The sequence below is a fragment of the Ixodes scapularis genome, unplaced genomic scaffold (genome assembly GCF_016920785.2).
Source record: "Ixodes scapularis isolate PalLabHiFi unplaced genomic scaffold, ASM1692078v2 PGA_scaffold4__175_contigs__length_147842914, whole genome shotgun sequence".
Taxonomy (NCBI): domain Eukaryota; kingdom Metazoa; phylum Arthropoda; class Arachnida; order Ixodida; family Ixodidae; genus Ixodes; species Ixodes scapularis.
The window spans coordinates 102,993,758-103,020,063 of NW_024609879.1; the positions used below are offsets into that span (position 1 = coordinate 102,993,758).

Below are 26,306 nucleotides of genomic sequence, written 5' to 3' on the forward strand. Positions count from 1 at the left end.
TTCATAATCTCACAGCACGAGAGAACGCTCCGTCTACCCTAAAATCTACTCAAAAACATGTGATAATAGGTGAAGGTGTTATTGCCACAAGCATCCTCGTTCGTTGCTGCACACTTCTCATCTCTTAGAAAACAAAATATATTTTCTTCTGCTTCTTTTCGCCTTATTTGACCTTGTTTTAAAAGCTGGTTACTTTTTGTAGTCCAACTTCTATGGTTCGCCCACTTTATTTGTAAATTCCGGAGAGGTTATCTGCATCTCAGTCACCCTTTTAGTGCGTTAGCTTTTTTCAAGCACTTCGAAAATGGTAATAGTATTCCTTTTTATTCTGTTTTTGCCCCAGCAGGACGCATCTTATCTGAAACAGAGGTTTTTACAAATAAAACAAAATGGTGGCTGACGTAGCTTGAGATTCTGGGCTTGAGGAAAGAGAGAAACTCGTGAGTGGGGCATAGTGTGGCTTAGTTCTCTGCCCTTCGCTGCCCGTGGCAACCGCGGACGTCTATCTGGAGAACACCGGAGTAAACATCAGTCGGTTCGTGCTCCCTGCGTTTTTGAACGGCACCAAGAAAGGTACACACGGCAATCGTGCGTTTACATTTGATTCTTTTAACAGACGTTCAAGTTAACTGTTGTAATATGTGTCCTGATTTTTGTTTTTATGATAACTTATATTTATATATTGAAAACGTTTTTTTTTTTTGTGCACCAACTTCTCAACCGAGGCTCGGCCTGTTCAGAACTAAAGAAAGAAGAATCTTGATCGAAACCTTATTTATTATTTAATTATCACCTTTATGTTACCATCGCTTTTTTGCTATCGTCTGGTAATATATGTCGGTATAGTAAGATGTACACAAATTACTTCTTATTCCAGTTTCGGGTAGTTGTATGACAACTTCTACAGCTTCGCGATTTAGACAATAGAAAATGTCAGTAGATCGTTCCGATGACTCTGACAACGATACCCGATACTCCGCCGCCGCCTTTGCGCATGCATGAAATTGTTAACGGGTATCGTTATCGGAAGTTTTAGAACGATCTACTAAAACTCTCGAATATCAGGCAACGGCTACCATGACGAAGCTTTGCTCTATCTTCGAGGTAAATAGTACTTCCATTGATTCGCTGAAGGAGCTCAATGTAGAGCACGAAGCACTCGTGAGGCACAATATGGCGCTTCCATCCAGTGCCTCAGTTCAAAGGGTGTTCAGGGTAGCAGTCAACATCTTCAGTAAGAAATGACGCAAACTGTCAGACAAGATTTTCGAGAGCCAGCTGTTGCTCAAAATACTCAAGGTTAATAAATGGAACAGGTGGCAAAAATAAGACCTTGAATAACCCTCTTGCCTTTGTTTCTTACTTGAGGACAATAATGTTGAAAATAACGAATTATTTTTTGGGGTAACGTCAATTACTTTTATTGGAGGGTAATTGTAGTTGGAATTAATTACAATTTAGCAGGGAGTGATTTTGAGTGTAATTCCTTACTATTTTTCCGTAACATGTACAAGTCTGGAATTAATATGGGTTGGAATCAGAACACTTACTTCGAAAGTAATCAGTGGAGTTTGCTAAAGGGACCCGACAGCAGCAATATTTTTGTTGATCATCTACGAGATGCATTTGATAAACTTAGAGGTGCGCACCATAAAGCATCGTTCTTTTTTTCTTTTTTTTACAACTTTAGCTACCCAGACATCAACTGCACATCGGTCACAGTCACAGGAAAAACTGCCGCAAATGAATCGAAAGGGTTCATCAACTTAACACTTGACTCCGCCCTCACACCGGGCTCTGCAACCCACTCGATCTCCTATTTTCAACAACACCTGAGCATATTTAAAACATCATTTATTTGCAGGGTTAGGTGAACACCAAATCTTAAACATGACGTTGTCACTTCCTACCAATAAAAACAAATACCTACGCAAAAATGTATTAAGCAGTACAAAAAAGCGACAGCTATTATAAACACTTTACTTCATGAACCGTTGCAAAAACCGGAACCTATTTCGGCACAAGCTGACCGATCTCATTGATACCTTTATTTTAAAAGTTTGCATTAAATCCGACATTAATCATTTTTGCCTTAATAAGACTTCCAAAGCTATAAATAACAAAAAGGAAACGCGCCATAAAAAAGAAAAACGTAGTAGCCTCATCCAAAATTGAGAAGTACACAAAGAACTCCTCAAAAAAACTTCCCAAAAACATTCTACATGCAAAAAAAATTATATCTGACGACATGCCCTCACTTGTTTGCAAGAATCCAATTCGATATTGCGGCAGCTACTATCACCAAACTCTTATTTTCTAGCCTGGAATCAACAGACAGCAGTATTAACGCAATCAAATAGTGACTGTGTAATGGCCTCAAAAACTTTTTGTCTCAGTGTTCACGCTTTAAAACCTCCTCCAGATTCATCTCCTCTTTCATCTGGCAACGTCCTGTAATGGTGTCACCTGCTGGAATAAGTTCCCTGATTGACAAACTCAAATCAAATAAAATCAAAGCTTTATTTTCCAGAAACATTGGAAGGAGTCCCAGACAAAAAGCTGTTGAGACAGCTTGACTGGGTCTGGGAACCTTATTACATGGCAGCAGCTTGGTAGTGCGCAACACTCTCCTAGCGTAACATTTAAAAAAAAATCGGAATTTTGTAAACATTATAACACTAAGTTAGGGAACAACGAAGATATAAGAGCGCAAGTCTCGTTCGCTAATCATGTATATGTTTATGTTGTTTGTGAGGCATTTATTTAAAATAAGTGGCAGGTTGTAATGTAAAGTTTGTAAGTTGTAGTTTGTGCGGGAACAAGGTAGGACCCATGCTTGTCTGCGGCGTATGTTGACATCACTGCTATGCCTTACAAGCTCAGAAATAGTGAATAAGAAATCGATGAATAGTGTGGAGGAGAAACGGATGTAACAAAGCAAACAATACTCATACATGCGTTCAACCGGAATTATTTGATATTTTAAGAATAAAGGTTCTGTGTGGTCTGTGTAAGAAACATCAGCAATATATCGTATTATTTTCCTTTGCAGTAATAGTATGTTTTTAAGGTTTGTTTTTGTTGTAGTAGCCCATACAAGGTGACAATAACTCAAGTGGGATTGAAAAAATCCGTAATAAATTTTAAGTTTAATGTTGAGTGGTAAAACGTTGCGACAACGAGAAACAATACCAACGATCCGAGAAAGTTTAGCTGTTAAATAATTTACATGACTATCCCACGTCATATTCTCTGAAAAAAATACACCTAAAGTTTTATGCTGGCTGACTATTTCGATTGTACCTAGTGAGAGAGTGTAATTTATTGAAATGGGCTTATTTTTTATCTGAATAAGATTGCTTTAGACCATTGTATTTACCTTAAGGCCGTTAGTATCAGACCACAATGCAAATTTGGTAAGAGTAGAATTGGCTTGGCATAACAGTGTATCAGCATCAGCCGCAGAGAAAAACATACTCGTATCGTCCGCATATATAACGAACTGCCCTTGGTTATCGATGTTTGCGAGGTCATTGATGTAGACGTTACATAGGAAAGGTCCAAGTATACTTCCCTGTGGTACACCACAAAGAACACTTTGGAAAGAAGAGAAAAAACCGTCAATAGCTACACACTGTTTCCTATTCGTTAGATACGAGTGAAGTAAGGCAAGGGGTACACCGCGGACGCCATATCGACTAAGTTTCATAAGTAGTACTGTATGATTTAGGACATCAAACGCTTTACTAAAATCAATGAACACACCTAAAGTAATCAACCTTTTTTCTATTTTTCGTAATATATATATATTTTTTTATAAAACAGGGCGGCTTCCGTAGATTTGCCTTTGCGAAAACCGAACTGATAGTTTGTTAATATAGAATGTTTACAAAAAAAGTGATCGAGGCGCGTAAGAATAATCTTTTCGAGTGCCTTAGAGAAGACAGGTAACACAGATACTGGCCTATAGTTATTCATTATATGCTTATCGCCTCCTTTATGAACAACAATGACTTTAGCCAACTTCATGTTTGCGGGAAACTGACCAGATGATAATGATAATTGTTGTATATGTATGCTAAGTGTGGGGCAATTATATCCATTACAAATTTAACTGGCTTTATTTGTAATTTATCAATGTCAATACTTTAGCTGATTTTTTAGTCCTAGAAAGATGGTAAACACCTCTACTTCGTCAGTTAGATTGAGAAAAAACGTATCATCAGTATGTTTCACAGAAGAAAGAACATTTTCATTATTTACGTTTGCCTGTGCATTAGGTTGTGCATTCGAATAGTTAGCATTAAACTGTTCCGCCAAACGTGCAACTGACATGTTACGACCGTCTATAGTTAATTCGCCAATAGAGTGGGAAACCTTTCTACAATTTAAAACTTCATTAATAATTTTGCACACGACGTCAGGGCGTTGTTTAGTAGCCTCATGAAACTTCTGCTTTGCTATCATCCTATGCTGGGGCGGACACTACCAACTCCAAACTTCTAACACTAATATAATTGCCAGTTGGCATCTTTCCTCTTTTTTTACTTAACCTCTCTGCACAAGCCGCTGTCCGCACTTGACCAAGCCGCACTTGACCTAGGCACCGGCCGATCATAGCCGCCGGGTGTCTCGCCGACATTTTTGCCAAGCGTCCAGATTAAGGTCCCTGGGGCCCTAATCTGGACACTTGGCAAAAAAGTCGGCGAGATATCTGGCGGCCGTGATTAGCCAACGCCGCACGTGACCTTGGCGCCGGTCAGTCATAGCCGCCAGATTTCTCGCCGACATTTTCGCCAAGCGTCCAGATTAGGGCCCCTGGTCTATATATTGCGAAATTTAGGCTTCCTCCTCTCGTTTCGGTTTCGTGTATTCGCGGGCATGACCTTTCCCGTTTATGATATCAGCGATGACAGAGACACTACACACACCACGATGGTGCACCTTTGACGATGTCTGATTGGTCCAGTCAGCTCGTAGCGTCGGCTGCGTCTGGACTTAAGGTGGAACGAAGTAGAGCACTGCACGGGCCGGAATTTCTAGGCCCGGCCCGACCCGGCCCGGTAGAGACACGGCCCGGGCCCGGCCCGACCCAAACAGAATATTTTATTTCTAGGCCCGGCCCGACCCGGCCCGGTAGAGACACGGCCCGGGACCGGCCCGAGCCCGATAACATTTTCAAATATGAGCCCGAGCCCGGCCCGAGCCGGAAAACTGCGACCGAGTTTGTTATACCATAAATATGTCGACTTAGAATATGTACTGTCGAGAGTATGGGTGAAATATGCGCATCATTTGCGACAGTCTTTGAACTCGTGGCACACCGACAATCCTTGAGACAAAAGTGGGGAATTTTTTACTTATGAATTTATTGAAGACATATTGAACTTTCTGTTGTTCTATTCAATTCGTTTAAGAGAAATTTCCTTCCTACATATTTTTGTGAAGAAACAATAAATTGTCCATGGACTCTCTCTTCAGGCAGGTCCGTCTTGCTTGCATAATGTAGCCCGCCGCGCTAAAGTTCCGTTCGCTGCTAGCACTTGTAGCAAGGATGCACAGGATGCGTTTGGATAGAATGAACAGTTTCGGGAATTCTTTCTCGTGCGCTGTCCAGAAGTCACAAAGCTCAGACACTCCTGAGCACGAGTAGTCTTTCTTGCCGTGTAGATCCTCCTCCGATTCGTCGGTGGCCACCTTGTCCTCCTCCGCATCACACCAGTCTTCAAACAAACCCTGGCACCTTCTTTTTGATGTGGGATCTGGAACGTCATCGTTTGTATCATCTTCATCTTGGGTCATTGCTTCAGTGACACGGGCAAGTAGCTTTCTGACGTACGCGTAAACTTCAAGGCGCTCGTCTTCGGGCAACATGCGGAGTTGGCGGAACTGAGGCCAGAGAAATGTGGCGGTCTTGTGGAGGAGGGAAATTTGCAGCTTCGTGTCCAGGAAATGACGACCACGGGACTTGATCTTCTCGATTTCCACTTCCTCTACAGCAGACACCGCCGCACCAGGTTTAAGATGTTTCTTCAACGCAGAAGCGTAAAGGACAACCAGAGGAAGTGTTGGACGTATTTCCTCTTCGAGCGCGTCGGTAGCATCTTTGAAGGGTTGCAGGAACACGGTTAACTCGTTGAGTGTTGTCTTGTTCACGCTTTCCATCAATAGATTGTTCCTTGACTCCAGTAGAGCTTATATCCTCGAACTGAGAGCAGACGGACTTTAGCATGGATACAAAGGGACACAAATATCCGACCGGCTGTGCTTCCATACATTCACCGCATTTCCCACAACCTTAAGAAGATTGCATCGAAGTTTAACGTCAAAGTCGTGTTGTCTGCACCGGAAAACTAAACAAGTTGTGTCCGAAAATTAACAACAAGCAGCAGCAGCAGGATGTGTGCGGAGTTCAACATCAACAAAGATACGTCGAATGCCAATGTGCGGTCGTATACGAAATACCGTTTACTTGTGGGAAAGTGTATGTGGGTCAGACAGGAAGGTGTGTCAACGATAGTCTAAGAGAACATGCAATGTCACTAAAGTCGTCGCCAGCAGGCCACTTTGCCAACCATGTCAGGGACTTCCAGTGCTCCGCCTTCTTCAGGAAAACAAAAATCCTGAAACGTTTCGGGGAACGACGAACTCGAGAGCTCTACGAGGCATGGGTTATTCTGTCCAGTGGGGATGCCTGCTTAAGCTCTCCGTCCGTGGCCTTGTCACAGAAAGAACTTTACTTTTTAGGACGCGCTCTTTAACGATCCTTAGCATCTGTGAATATTTTAAACGTAAACTTCCTCTTTCTTTTTTCTACCGGAGTTTCTATTCACGTCGTCCCAGGACTCGATCGTTTTCAACAAGTCATTTAAGCGACCAGCTTAAAGCTTGGTATTCTTAGCAATTCATTTTCAGGCAACTCAAGCTATAGCATATGTTTTTGCGGGTTTTTATTGTGCATGCTTTAAAAGCATTCTTGGGTTTTCTTCCTCTTTCTTCTTTTCATTAAACGTCAGTTGTCACTTCAGCGCTCTATGCTGCCTCCCTTGTCTTTCCTTCCTTGTCGTATTTGCGCTGTTAATTCAACAATATGATCAACCAACTAGCCCACCAGATGATCGTGATATTTACATTTCTTTTTTTTTTCTCGAACATTTTGCTTTGTTAAGGCACTTGGCGATATGTACATTTCTTTTTTTTTTTTTCTCAAACATTTTCTTTTGTTGAGGCACTTGGCAATATTTACATTTTTTTTCTCGAACATTTTGTTTTGTTGAGGCGTTTGGCGATATGTATTTTTTTTTTCTCGAACATCTTGCTTTTTTGTGGCATTTGGCGATATGTAGATTCCTTCTTTTTTTTTTCTCGAACATTTTGTTTTGTTGAGGCATTTGGCGATATTTACGTTTCTTTTTTATGGTTAGCACTGAAAAACCGAATGTTGTCGACGAAACTTCGCTGGGCTAAGTGGTGTGGGACTCCCTTTCCGGAGGTGCAATGGGGGGCAGCGGGGCTTGGGTTGCCGGCTGGACACCGCGAAGCGGCGTGTACGGGGAGCCAAGTGGGTTAATAGTCCTGTAATGAGCAACCGCAGACTGTCCCCGCGAAGCAGCGCGAACGCAGGCGGGGAAGTGCACGCCCCCTGTGACACGCGACGTCCGAATTCAAAGTCCAAGTTCGCATCGCAACCGCGCGTTGCTATGTGTGACGGCGGCAGCGTCCATCTGCACGAGCAGCCAAACCGGTGTGAGCGCCGTTGCTAGGGCGTCTATCGCCTGCGCCGTGAGAACATGCCACTGGGACAAAGAGGGACAGTATAGAAAATAAATGATAATACAAGAAGAGTTTCGTTGGAAAGATGGATTTGTCAAGCGTCAATTTTTCATTGGACTGTTGGTAACACGGGCAGGATATAGGTCGATTCTATTGGTCATTTCGAACCTGGATAGGTTCTAGAAGAAAAGAAGAGACAATCACAATCTCGCTAGTGCATCTTCAAAAGGCTGCATAAACAAAAACAATTATCTAGGGTACGTTAGCTTATCTTTGGTGACATTGTAAGGCCTCCGCACAAAGTACAAAGTCGCGGTAACGTTTTTCTTTTTTTTTTTTAGTTTGAAAAGCAGAGGAAAAAGACAATCTTGTACCCTGCGACCGGAGGAGCAGCATAAGGGGAGAGTGTGCACTCTCCCCCTATGCTGGTGGAGCCCATGTTTCCTTTTATCCGCTTGAAGGCTTTCTAACTGCGAGACACCTTTTTGTTAATATTTTAACGGCGCTGTAACAACTTTACACCTCGCGTTCTTTTTTTTTTTTCAATCAACTTAAAAGATTATTGTGTAAACTTTTTGTTATTAACAATTTAAAATTTACGGCACACGACTGACCAGGCACGGCCCGGGCCGGCCCGGGCCGAAGCGGCCCGGAAATTTTTTTTTCAAGCCCGAGCCCGGCCCGGGCCCTAAAAAAATACGTGCTACCCGACCCGAGCCCGGCCCGCGGGCTGGGCCGGGCCCCTGCTTTCGGGCCGGCCCGAGCCCGTGCAGTGCTCTAGGACGAAGTATAGTGAGTTCTAGTATTGCGTTTACGAGAGAACACAAGCACTGTGCGTTTGCGCTAGCATAGCGCTTTTCATACTGCGCGTGCGCGGAGCCCAAACCGCTGTCTGGGATTTGCGAATGGCGACGACTCGCATGAGCAGCGTGGAGCACACGATGTACCCGCAGCGTTTTCGTTTGCTCTTATACGCAATACTAGATATCTCTACTGTTATAAAACAACGAGGCATTGAGCTTAAAATAAAACACAGGAGGTGGCCATGGCTTAGATGGAACATGAAACCCCGAGACTGCAGGGAAAAAATGACACGGACCCCAGAGGGTCTCGAGACCTTGTAGTGTTCGTGACGTTTTTTTCCTGCAGTCTCGAAGTTTATGTTATGGTTGTGGCTTATTAGATCCGCGCTTTCTGCTCCTGTTTTTCTTTCTTTCTGTTTTATTTAAACGATAAGAAATAAATCGACGTCGTAGTTGGTGACGCTCAAGGATCACATGTCACTGTCAATGGGAAAGAGAGATTGGGAGGAAAAGGTATAGAAATGGGCAGAAAGGTACAAACTGTAATAAATAACTAAAACGTAATAAAAACGAAATGGGAAGATGAATCGCGGCATGAAAACTCAAGTTCTCAGGTTGACTTTGGCTTGGGCAGTCGGAGTGCGGGAGGGATCCTGACAACACTGTGTCCATCTTGAGTGGAGGCTTTTTTAACGCATAGGCATAGGCGCATAAGTGCAGCAAATAACAGTATTGCTGGTCGCTGGTCAGACTCTAATACCCCATTCACACGTGCGGTATAAAGGTACCTTTAGCATATGTCACTATTGTAAAGGGAGATGGAGTTTGTAATCACACGGTGCACAAAGGTCTCTTTCGCTAAAGGAGGGTTTCGAGTGAACGGAGCTCGCAGATCTCCCTTTACAGCCACAGGGAGTAACCTCGGACTCATGAATCCCCCCAAACAAAACTCTACCTTGAGTAGCGACGACGAGTCGTCTGCTTCGCCTGCCCAGAGCATTTCGGGACCATGATTTCGCCTAGTGGATCTGTGAACTTGGGTGCCAGTACTAGCGGCGCCAGTAAGAAAGTCCCTCGAGTTCACTGGTCCGAGGCGGAAACATGGTCGCTAATTTGACTTTGGGGGGACAACATAGGCGAACTCCGGCGACAAAGAGGGAACGCCGGAGTGTACGAGACGATCCGCCTCGGTCGACCCGGAGGCAGATGCAAAGAAGTAGCAGAGCAAACTAGGGGAAACACGGAGAGTTTTGGATCACGTTTCGCACCTTGTGTGCCTTGACGACTGCGTACCTACTTCGGATTTGGATTCGATAACACGGCGGGTAATTTGGCCACAGCAGCGAGACATGCTAAAGAAAAGCTAATGTTTCACTGGCGTCATGCAGTAAAATCAATAAAACAACTATTAAATAATTTTAGAACGATATATTCAACCTCTAATAAAGTAAAGAATGTGTCTCAAATCTTTTTAGACGAAAAAAAGTGAAAGCCGTTTACAACTCCCTGTAACGCCGAATTGGAGCGCAGCTCTTGAGGAGGAGGAGGGAAGGGTACTGAGAGAGGGTAGACCCCTCCTCCTCCTCCCCTCATTCTTTAATATGCTCCGGGGGGGTCACCTGACCTCGGGGGGAGGGGGTCACGTGACCTGGGGGGGCGGGGGTGTCGCGTGACTTTGGGAGGGAGGAAGGCACGCGACCTGGGGGTCACGTGATCTTGGGGGGCCACCTTGGGGATCACGTGACCCTAAGGTGAAATTGGGGGGTCACGTGGCCTTGGGAGGGGTCATGTGACCTTGGGGGTTACGTGACCTTGAGGGTCACGTGACCTTGAAGTGACCTTGGTTACGGCGATGGCGACGCCGCTCAAGCCGGAAACGGGCGCCTAAGAGCTGCGCTCTAAAATTGTATATTGCTCGTTCGCCCCTCGTTTTAGCTGGGCTACCCCCGTTCCAATAAACATCAACCCTAAATCCTCCGTTCATTTGCCGTGTGATCCCGAACGTTTTTTTATACAGGTACCTTTAGCTAAAGGACCTAATCTACAGGTCCTTTAGGCAGCCCGTATGAATTGGGTATTAGAGGACATCTGAGAGCTCCGTGTCTCTTGTCTCTTAAGTATAAGTTGGTAGCTTCTTGAGCGCTGCGTCTGCCACGGCTCGGGACGCCCGCGGACGAATGAGTTCTTTCAAGCTGGTGTTGGGTAGCTTGAACCGGAAAAAGGCGACCACCCTGAGGTCGGTTCCCTCCTTTTCATGCTCGGGGCAGTGCAGGAGGAGGTGTTCGGCGTCAGCAGGCTCTCCGCAGTCGCTGTCGAAATCGAGCCTGAAACAGCCTATCCAGGCTGGGGTAAAAGTACATCAGGCTCCGCAGGCGGTACAGTACCGCAGCAGTTTGGCGGTTGACGCCGCGCTGTAGACGGGCTGGAAAGGCGCCTGCTACAGCTCCCAGGTCCGTGTGCTTAAGGATGACGGCTTTTCTCACGAGGAGCTTGGCGTCCGAAAACTGAGGGACTGTCGGGAGTGTGCATCAGGGGGCTTTGTGGGACCTCACCGCCAGAAAGTCGGCAACTTCGCTTTCTCGGATGCAGCAGTGGCTCGGAATCCACTGAAAGGCTATCTCCTGTCTTTTGTGCTGAAGCTCTACTACATCTCGCGCAACTGACCGTACCAGGGGCGTGGTCAGATGCGCGTGTCTGCAAAGTCTCTGCAACGATACAGATACTTTTCAGGAAAATAATTACCCAATTTTGTGAACACCACAGCGGATTCGACCATGTGTGGAGGTTGGACCCCAGATTAGACGCGACAAAATAAAACAAGAGCTCAAAACTTTTTTCGTCCGAGCAAAGTGGCGGCGCAAAGGGCAGACGTTTTTCTACTTCTGTTTGTCCCTTTTTAATCGCGCGGAAAAGCGCATTTAGCTTTCCTTTATTTCAACCTTTTTGTGCGTGGCTCTCCCGCCCCCTTCTTCACCCTTTTCGGCATCATCGAACTCCCCCGCTTCTTCAGCCAAGCGACAGAGCCACCTCGCGGAAACAGGCGACGCGTAGCGGTGAACTGTTTAACGCCGAACGGGAGCTTTTGTAGTCGGTGCCGAAGCAGTCGCGGTGATAGCTTTCTTTGCGAAAGCGAGTCGCCACCAATGTGCACTGACTAGAGCCACACATGATGTTTCTATTGGTCGACTTGCTCTTTCTTATAGGCCTTGAGGCCGTGATTCACGGTCAAATCTTTTGTTCTGCGTTGCATAGAAGAAATTAAAAAGAAAAGCGGAACGCATTCCGAAGATGACTTTGTGTTGTCTTTGTTCACTCCTTTCTTTACCTTGCTATAGATATTAACAGTTTTTTTCCCACTTCATTCACTTGGTTTAGCCTTCCGCTCTCCTCCTGATCATTGTAATGGACACGTCCGTTCTTCGGTGTTTCCATCGCCTGTCCGTTGAGAAAGGGTATTAACAGAGCTACAGAAAAGAAGGAAAATAGGTGTATGGTAATGCACCGTTAATGCTCAAACAAGAGGCTGGCATGAGCGACGAGGGGTAGGTGTTACCGTGGCCGGGCTATGAACTGCACTTTGACCTTGTCCAGTATAGTGGCGATAAGTTCACTGATCGCTGAAAACACTAAAAAAAAAAGTATACTCAGTCCGAGAGGTCCTCTTCCTCCAACCTTCGCAAGCACTTGGTGGTGAGTGGTGAGTTTCGACTTTCCTATCTGGACATTCTCGTAAGTATGGAGAAGGAATATGGAAGGCTGACACCTAGGCAACGCGCTCCAGCCTCAACGACTTTCCCACCACGAGGAAAGTTTGTGTGTTTTTGTGTGTGCTTAAACAGCCTGATAGACCGAAAAAACGGGCGACTTGTCTCTTAGCTGCAGATTACCAATTCAGCCAGTGCAGCACAACCACTAGCCTGGGGTCTTTAACGTGCACCACGCAGTAGTGATACACGACCGCACGCCGGTTCGATGCTCATCCAGATTGAAACGGGCAGGGGTGGAGGGATCCCAAGGTTCTGCAGTGCGAGCTTTCGCTCCACCTATTCCGAGCTGGCCTGCTCTAGCCCACCCGGCCACCGATCCCCCCTACAATACTGCCCTATAGTACTCGAACACAGTATCGAAACAAACGCATTTTTAATTTTTCAAAAAGATATTGAATTACTAATGGCATGGTTTCTAGACAGTCCTTTTTTTTAAATTCTAGTAAAACCAAGCTGATGTGCTTTCGTAGTCCCTACGAACATTTGAACTTGACGACTTCATTGTTCCTTCATTCTCATCATTGCAGAAACTGTAGCTGTTTACCGTTAGAGTATGTCCAAACAACAAGATATTTAGGGATTGATTTGTCTGGATGTAAATCTTTTTTTTTGAAACGGAGTGTAGCAAATATGTCTCTAAGAAAAAGAGTGTATACCGCACTGGGCCCATCTTTCCTTCGTTAGGGTATTTCGTTATACGGAACGTGTTCCAACTACAAAAAGCAAAAAACCGCCAAGGTTCTCTACAAAATAGCATGTAACATCATATATGGTACAATGAACAGTGAAAGCAGAGAAAGACGAGAAAATGAATGTAGACAGAGTCTTAACTACTGTGCAGTTGCACTGCTGTGCAACGCTAGTAAAATATTAGTTCGAGGGAGATTTCAAAATTCCCTTAAAAAAGGACGAATTCTCAGGCGCAAAGAGAAGCTTATTACGTTCCGTTTTACTTCTGTAAACTACCGGAAGAGCTTCTTTATTTGGATTCATTAAAACGAGTAACATACGGTCATGAGACACTGGTGTTCTAAATGTGATACGTGATTGAAACTGCGCTTTCCTCTCGTTATTTTAGCATGTGCGAGTTTTCTTTTCTTTTGTTTTGTTGCACGCCAGCAGCACATGCTTTGTTATCAGCAAGCATGTAGCCTGTTGGACGCCAGGCCCCGCAGACAAGTATACTCATGCATGCTTTGCCGAGCCGGTATATGAACAATATGAAAGATGCAATAAAATATTTATTTTTATTATTATTATTTCAATAATAATATTAAGCGGTCACAAGGTATGTAAATTTTACGTGAAACGTTATTCGGCTAGTTGCTCCGGATCTCGTGAAGCCACATTTTGTGAAACCGTGGCCTGTGACATCACAGTCCCCTCGCTCAATGTAGCGGAGAAATTGACATCATGTGACCTCAACACCAACGCAGTTTTCCCGCTAAATTTAGCAAGGAAAATAACGTCACACGACTTCGTGTCACGTGACCTATACACGACTTGAGATTCCCGCAAGATTGAAGGTGAAAATTGTTGTCACGTGACCTCAACGCTAAGTCAGTTTCCCGCTAAATTTAGACGGGAAAATAATGTCACATGACTTCGTGTGACGTGATTCAAACACATATTCATTTCCCCGCTAAATTTAGCAGGAAAATTAAGCCGGCGTTGAGGTCATATGACGCGAAACGTTGGTGATGCAAGGACTTGTCACGTATCCAACACAATTGCCTAGAAATTTGCTGTACAATTTGTTTTTTTATTCAGAACGTGCAGCGCTTTTTATGGGCGTTGAACGGAATTCCGGGAAATGACTGAACAAAACCGGCTGTAGTAGAGACGACGGGTGTAGAATACCACCTATCAAAGACAAAAACTTTACCCCCCTCCCCCACAACGCAATTACTATAGTTTGTTGCAACCCAAGACGGTACAGCGAGGGAAAGAAAGGCGGAAAGGAGGAAGCAGACGGAACGCTGGAAGGGAGAAGGGAAAACCACCACCTCTCGTTAGCGTTTCGTCTGCTTCCTTCTTCCCAGCCTCCCTTTCCCTCGCCCTACCTTCTTGAGTTACAACGGACCATAGTGAATCCACACAGCAACACTTATCATGAGTCAGCATCGTCGTCAACGCACCCAGGCATCGAGCGAGACGTTAGCAAGTGGCGACGCCAAGACAGACGCGCCTGCTGCTTTGCGGTGACTCTCGTCGAGCGTCCGTGTGTTTGCCGCCTGGGGCGGGTCAGGAACCCACAAACGATGACGTCACACGCAGGCCTTGTCTTCTAGGTGCTTTGACTGAGGAAACGCAAGCGAGACAAAGAGAGCATGCGATCAACTGCGCAAGCCAACTCTACCTAACACTAGCAACCCCACCTCGAGCTGTCCAGTAGCTAAGCTACACCGGATGCATTCTATCTCTCTCTCTCTCTTTCCCTCTCTCTCTATGTCGATCTCTCCACTCTCACGTGGTAGAGGCTGACAGAGCAAGGAGAGGCTTATAGAACGTTCCCACAATTCGTTGAGCGCCAAGGACTTTTCGAGCATCTCCCAAATAGTGTACTAAATACAAAGGCAAAGAAACTCGATCGCACCACTAAATTTCATGGAATGCTGGGTGTCTTTATTGACGATGAAAATTAGACCTAGAATTTTATTAGGAACTGTAAACCTGCTCTCGTCTCCATTGTGTGCGCGCACCGTGCTTTCTTTTTACTGGTTTTTGTTAACGATTTCATATAATTGTCAAATTATATTCGTAACCCTCCCTTGTGTAATACCCAGAAAGGGGTGTCCGAAGCGGTTACTTCATCTCTATACTTGTGACCGCAAGATGTATTCTTCGTTTTTTTCCCCCGGTTTAGGGTTTAACAAGCCTGCGATGAAAAGCACTGGCTGTGTTCGAAAACAGCAGCTCTATTGGCAATTTTCAACACCTGTTTTTTTTATATAGCTTTGTTTTTAGACCGCCAGGTGCTGTGAATATCTGATTCGTTCGAGAAGACTGGCGAGCGAACCTGCCGCCACAGCTTCCTAGCCACTAGGTGCCGTCGATTTCGCTGGAGTCGCCAACAGCCCCCCACGTCGTTTCGCACAATCCTGCCAAAACCAGAATTATGCAATATTATTTCTGGCAAAGCCCAAGCGGAACCCAGTTCCAAGCGGCCCTTGTGTTTTGCGCGTGGTAGAACTAAAACGTGAACTCTTTACATAAAAAAAAAATACAGATGGAAACAATCTTATAGACGCTTTACAGCAGCTGTGCATGGACGCCGCCATAACTGACCTTCAGTTTTTGTTTCTTCTTATTTCGTTTATTTCAATTCATCATTACCATAGCAGGCCAGGTTATTGCCATATTAGATTCAACTGTGTCCTTTTCTGAAGCATCGGCCTTTGTAAAGGATCGTCAACTACCGTTTCAGTTGCTCGGCATCTCGGTAAGACAAGAGAAGGTCAGCAATGGCGGTTGTAATTTGGCGCGTGTGTAAAGCGTCTATACAACACAAATATTAATCATATTTCTTCGGGTTTTCGCTTTCTGAACCTTGTGCACTTTTTAGTACTTTTTGTTTTGGTGGTTTTATTGTGTCGACAGAGTTAAGAGGCCAGGCACAAGCCCTACAGGAAACCAATCGCATTTAACCAAATTGAACAAATTAATCAATTAATCAAGATAGTCAGTACTGACGATAGCCACGGGGATTACTCTACAAACACTGGTAGACAGCAGGTCGGTGTCCGCCTTTTAATTAAGGTAGCACTCGTTAACGCTTCGGATACTAAATTTATTCGGTAGAGTATGACTGCTAAGCACGCAGAAGTGCCGACGGCAATGCGCTCTCAATCTCACATTGTACGTGACTCTTGTACCGTGAGAAAGACGCTGTTCGCTTTTTCTAGCAAACGCCGCGTAGGTACGAAGACGCCATTTTCCGAGAGCAGACGGGAGCTGGAACACGACACCTCGCGAGCAAATATGCAGAATTACAGCAACACAGGACACGCGGTCTTCGTGGCCTGCTCCCCCTAGGGCAACAAACACTAAATTTTATCATAACCTAAACCCGTTTTTTTTTTGTTTTTTTTTTTGTGTGTGTGTGTGTCTCAGGGTTTAGATTGTGATGTTTCCTAACCAGCTCGCTACGTTCGCTTCTTGCAATCTTTAAACTCGGACAAAACAAACTCGGAGCTTTTTTCGGTAACATCGCGTCTCCAGAAACCTTTTTTCTTTTTTCTGTGTATGTGTGTGTGCGTGTGTGCATGTTTAATTGGTTGACATTCAAGCGTATATAGAGTGGTCGCCAATATGACGCAATTTCCAAGCAAGTGGCGTTCGTTGTAGGTAGCCCTGGTGAGAGGAGGCCATAGCGAACACGTCGTTGCAACACCACGTAGGCAGAAGGCCGTATAGTGCCGAATTGTCTACAACAGCCACAGGAGGCCAGCGCAGTGCATCTAATGGACCCGAGCGCCGTATCAGCGTACGGCTACCTGTGACTCGCGTCCAATCAGTCAGAGCACGAGCCCCGTAGAATTCAGCTCCATACAGCCTTCTATCGATAGTCCGCTTCACCCAAAGTCAGAGCGCAGTCGACCCTTCGACTCGATGGGGCCAGTCAAGGCAGCGCCAAAATTGAATCGTCACGACGCCCGTCGTCTTAAAGGGATGCTCAACCGAAAATCGAATTTTAGTAAACAACGCCGAATCGATAGGCGGCACGCTACAAATCCCAAAGCGTCACTCGTAAAGCGGTATCTCCAACGGATCGTCGTATTTTTGTAAAAGAAGAGCGCGCTCGCACAAGGCCGAAAAAACGCTTGACCTCGCGATTCTCATTTCCTCCTCTTTTCGCTTTGAATCCGCGAGCGCGCGTAGAGGAGACGTCAACCTCTCCGCGCGAGGGTACGGAGACGTTGCCGTCATCTTATCAGCGATAAGATGACGTCAACATTCTCCCTCATTCGCTCCTTTATTTCCCGGAAATTACGGCCATCCGCTCGAAATGTGGCCATATGAGTGATGTTTCGTGGTTTATAGCGCCCCGTTTAACATTTCTGCAAGCTTATTTTGTGAAATTCGAATTTTGATTCAGCATCCCTTTAAAGCGTTGTGTGCTCTTTCATTTTTTTAAGGCGAAATTGTTATGTTTTATTACGCGAAAAGGCGGCGTCGGCGTTGTGCCTGAAAGATGACCAGAAAAACACGTCATCAAGCACGCGTCGCTGAAGGTCAAAGCGGACGCGCCTCAGAAATAAAACACAAAGAAAAGCACAGCAACGCAGATGCATCGTCACGCAAGCCGTGGAGCCGGCGGGGGTGCCGCGCCTGCGCAGTGGGGGAGAGTGATGTCACCGTCGGAGCGCCGTGTGCCAAAATGAGACTGGCGCGCTGCCTGCAGGAATCCTTTTGCATTCCTACAGGTAAGCGTGTCTACGGTGTGCTTATTTTTTGTAAGCGCGAACGGTCTAACCGGTGGTATCAAACGCACGTTACGATTCCCTTTTTGGCGCTGCAGGATTGACTTCATCGGGTCGTAGCGGCGCATGCGCCAATACGGCCTTGAAGAGAAAGTCGGCGTGTTTGGCGCTTAGGGCGGGTCCGGGGGATCCACTAACTATGACGTCATCTGCAGGAGGCCTTGTTTTTTAGGTGGCATTGCACGAAGCTCTGATCGTGCGCGTTCAGTCCGTGCGTCTGCGTCTGTATATTTTTTTTTTTTTTTCAGTTTTTTGCTGCTTTCTGACTTGCGGTGAAGCGGAGTACGGGTGGTGCTGGTTGCGGTGTACACGAACGGGAAGTTCATTTCCACTTCATCTTGTCAAGCGCGTTGGTAAGCGAGTTGATCTCGGCTCGGAGGGTGTCGGCCAGGCCCATGAGCTTTCTCGGAGAATCCAGGACCACGACGCACTGTCGGTACGCGTCGTAGCTCACTTCGAAGGGCCGGAAACCGCCCTTGGCGACGTATTGTCTGTTGGAAGGCCAAAGAAAGTGAGAGAAAGAAAGAGAGGGTAATTAATACCCATTTGAGCCGATGATACGACAAATGGTGGTGACGCCATAGCAAAAAACACATAGCAGCCCGTTTTGGTCACCCCTGGCGAAGTTCTTGAACATTGAACGTATGTCTATGGGACACTAACGTCGGTGCGTTGTAGACTCGTGCCACTTTACATGACGTGGCCACGAGGCTTGACATGCCACGTCATGTGAGGCTGATGACGAAAATTCCACGTTGCTCTTTCATGCTCTTTTTGTATTGCTTTTATGTGTTCGCATGTTCCGGGATATCCTTATTACTACGTTATTACTACGTTAAGGTAAAAAGAAAATCTTACAGCTGCTGTCAAAGGTCGGATGAAGTTTTTCGCATGCCCTTCCCTCTTTAAATGCGGAAGCAAACATTTCCAAATTGGAAATTAGACATTCTGTGTGTTTATACGAGATTCCTCACTAAAGCAATATCGTCATTGGTTCAGCTATTTTGCCTCTACCACCTTTCGTGTTTTGTTTAAACCTCAATGTAATCTGAGATAACAAAAAGGTTATCAAAAGCATAGTGGACTAACCATCATTTTATAAAAAAATATGCCGTAAAAAGAAAAAAAAACGTAGGTACCTCAGCTTTTCTTTGGCACTCTCGAAGCTCTCGGCGAGAAAATAGGTGTCCTGGTACTCGAGGTCCTGGTACTTTTGGACCGCCGTCACTTCGGGATCGAAGTTCAAAATGGCCGGTTTTCCTGACAGTGCGTGCTGGGGAACAAGATGCGTAGCATAACTCACAACCTGGTGCCACCAACACATCCTAGACACCAAGTCCGTAGTGCCAAGTTTTCGGCGTTATCTACGAGAGGATAACGCTCACCAACCTGTATCTCGCCAACAGAAGACAGCAGTCCTGCACCGTAGGCCCGTATCTGGTCATTCTGTTTGCACAGTCCAAACTCCACAGTGAACCAGTAAAGCTGTAAAATCAGTGAGAGCGAAAGGTTATATATTCCGAGTTTAACCTATACTCGAGCATTCACCCCAAAAAAAGTTAGAAAAAAAAAGGTTCGGCTTCTTTTGGAGCCTTACTATTTTTTGTGCGTCCAATTAAGGTATATGTAGGGGCATCTTAAACCAGCTTGATGTTATTTAATGAAGACATACACGTTTCAAACGCCACAAGCACCGATCGTTTCTTCCTTCGACAACCAAACCTTGTAAAAGGTACTTGGCGCAACGCAGGAATAATGCACAAATCTTTCCTTTTTCTGGATGTGACAACAAGTATAGTTCATTAGTCATGAGTACAACAACATCCAGAAATGAAGATCAAACATACCATATAACTTGTATGGTTCCGCGTTTTCAGTTTCTATTTTTTCGAAATTCGGCATACTTTTTTCGGTGTTGTTTTTAAAATCCGATTTTCGGTTTTTTTCGGTGTATATTTATGTCCACAAAAGTTAATCGGCCTCTTCCGGTGAATATAATATAAACACCAACGGACACTGGACCAGATGATCCTTGTAGCTCTGACATTTGTAATCACTCAAACAATAACGGCACAGATACATTAAAAAAAAATCGACACAATATTTGGCAAATATGTGCAACTGCCAAACAAACAAGAAAAACACAGACGTACAAACAAGTCAAATATGCCCCAAAAACATGAAACTTCACCTTCTGTACATCAGGATTATGTGATCTTATAATAGTACACACACGTGTACTTTCCCAGGTTCTCCTCGTTGATTCGCACTCTTTCTTTCTTGTTAATAAGACCCTGAGTTTCGAGAATGCCCTCTCAACGCTAACACTGGACTCTGGCATGCTGAGGATATGAAGCGCTGCCTGAGCCAAGATCTGCCAATACACTAATTGTGACCGCCAAAAGAGATACGGTGCAACGTTTTGAAGCACAACACAACATGCAGAACTTGCATCAAGTCAGTTTTCTTTGCAACGAATTTGAAAACACGCTCGTACATGGCGAAGTCATGGGGCATTTCGGACTTCACGTTTTGATCGATGATGCGCACATTAAACCAAAACGTCGTGATGGCATCCCTGTATCCCATACATTCGGACACGTTTCGGTAGACACTGTTCCACCTTCCGTCACGGCCCTGCGGTACGACTGGAAGGTCAAAGGGACCTTTACCGGTTAAAACTGAATTTTAGGAAATGGATTTGACGTACATTTATCGGTTTTTATCAGTTGAAATTTAAAATTCCGAACATAAAAACTGACCTTTTTTGGTTAAAACCGAATGTCCGAAAATGGATTCGGCATACTTTTATCGGTTTTTATCGGTTTAAACCGAAAAATCTGAACCCTACATATAAGTCAGTGCAGATATCCAGCAGTTTATTTATACACTTGATAAAGCATTACGCTTGATTGGTGAAAGTAGATGACTGCGTAATCGACTCTTCAGCATAAAATCCTTCCCGACGCACTGAAGTCGTTTACTCGTAGGGTGAAACACGCAGTCCTCATGAATAATCGTGACAAACGGGCCTTAGAGCCTCCAACGGCGTGTGCGAAGGTGCAAACTTAATGTTTTACAATAACCTCATTGTGCCTTCGAATGCAGTCAAAGGTAAATAACAAAATAGACGTACAAACGATCCCGGCTAAGTATACGTGTATGAGGGCTCCTTCGCTGCAGACCACAAAGCTTAAGAGCTCCAGACCAAAATCCGCGTCCGTCGTCACACCGCAGAAGTGGCGCTGCTGGCGGCACGGCGCCCGCGCAGACACCTCGCCTCACTCAAAACTGGTTTCTGCGCATGTGCATTGGCTACACTATAGGTGTGGGCAAGCGCGCGCTTGTTTGCATTCAAAATTCCGAGGACACCTAAGCACTTCTTATGAGTTGTGAATGCGAAAGCATGAATGTCCAATTGAAGGCCGCGAAGTGTTCCGCGGAGGTTTGCGGCCGCTGACGATGTAGATGCTTGAGGCGGCGCGATGTTCGTCGGCGACCAGAGGAACAGAATCGACCGAGCGCGCGCCACCGTGTTCCTTACCGGCGCGGCGGTGCGGGCCCGCAGCTCCATAGAGTGGCGTTCCCCTAAACTAGGGGGCGCGCCAGGCAAGGGGAGTTGTTTCTCCGTTTCGCTGCTACAGACTACAGCCTTCGCTCCATGGGACAGGGGACTTTAGGTGCCGTTTGGCGCGGCTTCAAAAGCTGATAACGCCGGTTCGCTCCATGGGACAGTTAATGTCTTCGCCTTAAAAGTATAGATGATGGTTCAATTGCAGAATGCCGTAAAGCATCACCGTGGCCAGCTTTTCGATGTTCTCGTCCGAGATGCCCAGCGAAGCCAGGCCAATGTCCTGAGAGAACTGGGCGAACAGGGGGTCGGCGAACATCGGGACGTGGCCAATCAGCTCGTGGATACAGTCTCTGCAACCGATCACCATGCAGACAGGCAGTGAAGTGATTTTTATTTTATTTCGTTATCTAAGTTTATTAAGAAACGCACCCTGGAGGCTCATTATGTTCATGCATCCTGCTTCATGATTCGTGCTTGGGCCTTCTCGTCGGCTAATGACGCCGCCTTATTGGCCACAGAAGTTTATGAGGCAGCGTGCACGCGAACGCTCATCGCTGCTAAGAACGCTATAACCCACGTCTTTTTAGAAAACCTGAGCAACTTTTTTTTTTCAAGAGAGAAGTGTTTATTAATTGATAAATATCAGGGCAGTATTAATAGCACGCTGTAGAAAGGAAAGGCATGAAACATTTAGGAACAGTCCTTAGGAGTCCTGCAGTTCTATAAATATTGAGGACAACAATTTCTGAAACGTCCTCAGTATATTTTTATTACAACCTGAGCAACATTATTTTCTAATCTCTAACCAATGAAAAATACTCCATTACTGAGAAACTATATATGTAAAAAAGGAGAAACTGACCTCAGAAAAGAAGGTAAATTTAATAAACTTTGCTAAATACTTTCTAATTTAATTATTTTTCGAGCGAGTAGCTACAATTGTATCCAAAAGTCTTATCTCTAAAGGGTGATTTAAGCCTAATTTGGCGTGGAACTTACGGTTCCGGCGAGTGCTGCGGTGCTGAGCTGTGCCTCACGTACTGCGTGCACTGGAACACCCGGAAGGCGAGGCTGGCCAAGAAATCTCTCGCCGTCAGTAGACCTGACGCAGGGCGCAAGGTGAAGCCGCTCCGACCTGCGGGAGGGTCAGATTCAAAGCCGCTTCTGTTTCCTCAGTTAGTGTTGTTGTTGTTTTTAGCTATAGTCGAATACAAGTTGAGAATGCGCCGAATACGCCTGTTGCTAATTAACACCTTTTTTTTCAAGAACCGCCGCTACAAAAGCAAACAAAGCTCCGTCTAATACTCAGCGCGCATAGATGCATTAGGCAATCGGTGTGATACCTAGCTTTTGTTTTGCGAAGTGTTTTCCGCAGTGCATATGATACAGCACGCCACACATCTTTTACGGTGGTCTACGCGTTTATGCACCGTAATGCCAGCCAGTCCGTGGCGTGTGATCGTCGTTGTGACCGAATGGGTTGTCTAGGCAACGGCGGTGGAGAGGGAAGCACAATTGGCATGACATCATCTCGCTGGAATACGACGCAGCTCGCCGGTGGCGGCGCGCGCGCTTCATCTGACAGGGAAGAAATTTGACTGCACAACCGGTGGCTTCCGAAGACAAATTCTGCGAGGTTATAGGCTGTGGTTTCAGCAAGAGCGGGCTCCAGCAATACAGTTCACTGGCCAGCCACGGTGACTTCGAAAAGAAAAGAACCGGCCCGCATGCGAAGCGAGCCATGTATAACATTAAATAATACATAAGTTATGCAGGACAGTCAGTCGTGTGGAGATAACGGTTGAAACTCACGCTTGAGGAAGTTGGACACGTCCTCCAGCTGCGGTATACTGTCCGGTCCGTAGTGCAGCTCTTTCTCCAGAGTGTTGAGGGCGTCGACAAACTCCTGACACGCGTGCGTGTCCACAAGGGCCTTCATACCCGTGTACACAATGCCCCTGTCAGGAGATAATTTTATGAACGCTCGAGAAAAAAAGGAACCTGTGTTCATTTTTCTGCAGTACACGAGACAGCGAATATCAGGGAACAATACAAGCATCTCAGCGAATGACGAAGCTCGTAGTCATTATACCTTTCTCACAAGTACGCGCCATTGCCCTTCCGCCGTTATTTGGGCACGTTATTTGAGCATGTACGAGTATTAGACCCGAGAGCTGCATCAGCTTTCGGCGAAGACTCGGATTCAATCACATACAACCCCACCGTGCAAGCGATCTGTTTTGATTTATTTCAAGAATACCGGTGCTTACATTTTAGGCCCGTGTCCTTTACTCCTTCCTGTTAAGGACGCGCAATTTCGAGAATACCCGCTCAACATTTGCGCTAGACACGGGAGCCCCAAAACGTCTAACAGTACTGGCCAGCTGTGACCGCTGACTGGCCTTTCGGGCCAGTGATAGTGATCTTCAAGGTCGGTGGCTTAGGAGGACCGCTGACCTTGGACAACAGTGGAACAAAGCTACTGTCCTATACACCAACTCATGTTTACAAACAAACTGGAGCGCCCCTAGCGGACGCCACCGGCGCCGCGCATGCGCGGTGGACGGTGGGCAAGAGGCCCGCCGTCGCCCATAAACAAACCATTGCATTGCGTTGTTTTCGGCGTCGGTGGGAGTCCCCGTGCTCTTCTTCGCGTTGGAATTGTTGATTTTACGTCCTCCAAACAATGTCTGACTACTTGAGCGGCTTCAGCAAAATTAACGAGGCAAAACTTTGCGTGAATAATGTGACTTGCGGCGATTTATTTCACGTGGACGCCGCAGTATGGGCGCTAAAGCCTGACTCCAAGGATGAGATTCTGCTCGCTATTTTCAGTCGCGACGTCGCTCGGGCTGCAAAAGCGTGGACCCTAGCTGAGATGGAGGACGTCGATACTGAAAACCGCAAGTAGAATCGGGCATTACAAATCGGTGATGGCCACTGGTAACAATGATCAACATCTTGCATCTACTGTGTACACTTAGCCTACTTACCCCAACCAACCTTCATAAGTGTTTTGAGGCCTGCACTTAGTTCTTATCGCAATTACCAGGTCAACGTTTGGTTTACGGGCCGCTGTTGTTTGAACGCGCTGACGACAAAAAGCAGCCAAGTTTGAAAGAGCAGACGACAGTTCGAACGCATGCGAAATGGAGTGCGGGCAAGAAGCACCGGGTCCCGCGTCCACAAACCTTTGGAATGTCACGTTGTCGGCGTCTGTGTGAGTCTACATACTCTTTTTCGCGTTGGAATTGTCGAATCTACGTCCCCATAGCAACGTCTTACCACTTTAATCGCCTGAGCGAAACTATCAAGGCTCGTTACACCGCTAAACTTTGCGTAAGTAATTTGACGTGCGGCGATTCATTCGCGTGAACGCCACAGAATGGACGCCAAAACCACGATGAGAATCTTCTAGATATTTTCGGTCGCGACGTCGCTCGTGCTGCTAAAGTGTAGAAGGTAGCGGTGATGATTGACGTCGATACTGAAATTCGGAAGCGGAGACATACAAAGCGTAACAAGTCGGTGATGGCCACTGGTACCAATGATCGACATCTTGTATGTACTGTTTACACCGAGCCTACTTAAGTCGTTTAAGGCCTGCAATTATTTCTTATTGCAATCACCGGGTCAAAGTTTGGTCTACGGGCCGCTTTTGTTTGAACGAGCAGACGACAAAAAGCAGACAAGTTCGAAAGAGCAGACGAAAGTTCGAACGATCAGGCGGCCGTGTGAATTTGAAGACGGACTGAACCCGCGGGTGGCCAGGACAACTTGGTGGTTTTCTCTCGTTCATGTTGGAACAAAACAAATACATCTGGCGACCACGAAGTGTTGCCCGCACAAGCAATCGTAGTTCGACAGCGTCTGGTTTGCCCTTTTCATGGCTACTATCCACATTCTCGGACGAACGGAGCGGGCAGAAACACATGAAAACTGATCTAAAACCTTTCCAGACTCTTTTGGCACAGCTCCCGTCGCAGCATTTTGACGAGAACGCAGGTTTTTTGTCTGGTTTCTTCGAAAAGAACACAAGAATTCATGTCTCGCACGGCGACTTCTGCCCACCGCCCCAGACCGGAAGTGCGTCCGACGCGCCACCACCGCGGCGTGACGTAGGAGAGTTGAGTTGGTGTATAGACCGACACGAGGGCTTGACGTCACGGAGCTGCGGCGGCGCTGCGATCGCGCCGCGGAGCCGGGGGGTGTGAGCAAAAGCGCGCACGTTTCGCATGTGCGTCATAGCATTTCAGCATGCCGCGAAGCTGTGTTGCCGTTAATTGCGCCAAAATGTACAAGAAAAGCAGCAGAGTGAGTTTCCACAAGTTCCCGGCAGACTCTGAAAGGCATAGGAGGTGCATAATATCCGTGGATCGAAAAGTATGGTCGCCTCGCGCGAACGACCGTTTGTGCGGCAAACACTTTCTTGAAGGCAAGTGCGGCTTCCATTTCAATCTCCGTCCCGAGGCTTGCTTATGTGCAGGGAAACCGTTGTCTGATTGAGACCACCCGGATTTTGTTCCCATGGTGTTCGCGCACAAAGCACCGGCCAAGCGCTCGTTGGAGGCTCGTTACGCCCGTGCTACCCAGCAGAAGGAGAACGCCGACAGAACGGCAGTGTTGTAGGCGTTACCGAAAAAAAGTAACCAAATACGTTACTCGTTACTTGCAAATAAAAGGTACACGTTACTGAGCTACGTTACCTAAAAATAAAAGGAACGCGTTACCGCTACTGATAAAAAGTAACGCACGTTACTTCTGATTCTGCGTTACGTTTTTAAATTATGATTTAACACATTTTACGGTTTTGACGATACAGGTAATATATCAAGAAACATTATGCTCATACAGAAACTGAACATAATTACTTTATCGCTTTTTACGGTTTCACCTAAATACTTTC

The 26,306-nt window shown here is 46.0% G+C and overlaps 1 protein-coding gene and 1 pseudogene across 1 annotated transcript in view; both read right to left on the reverse strand.

Annotated features, from left to right (window-relative positions):
* Nucleotides 1-5,430: 5,430 nt before the first annotated feature.
* On the reverse strand, nt 5,431-6,235 carry LOC120842137 (annotated as a pseudogene).
* Nucleotides 6,236-18,103: 11,868 nt separating this feature from the next.
* Nucleotides 18,104-26,306, reverse strand: part of LOC120842143 (tyrosine 3-monooxygenase) — a 77,945-nt gene continuing 69,742 nt past the window's right edge. The window contains exons 8-13 of the mRNA XM_040213173.1: nt 23,213-23,358; nt 22,400-22,535; nt 21,624-21,750; nt 19,216-19,311; nt 18,966-19,099; nt 18,104-18,317 (exon numbers count right to left, since the gene is read on the reverse strand). Coding sequence (XP_040069107.1) covers nt 18,149-18,317; nt 18,966-19,099; nt 19,216-19,311; nt 21,624-21,750; nt 22,400-22,535; nt 23,213-23,358 — 808 coding nt within the window. The 3' untranslated portion in view covers nt 18,104-18,148. The remainder of the gene's footprint in view (nt 18,318-18,965; nt 19,100-19,215; nt 19,312-21,623; nt 21,751-22,399; nt 22,536-23,212; nt 23,359-26,306) is intronic.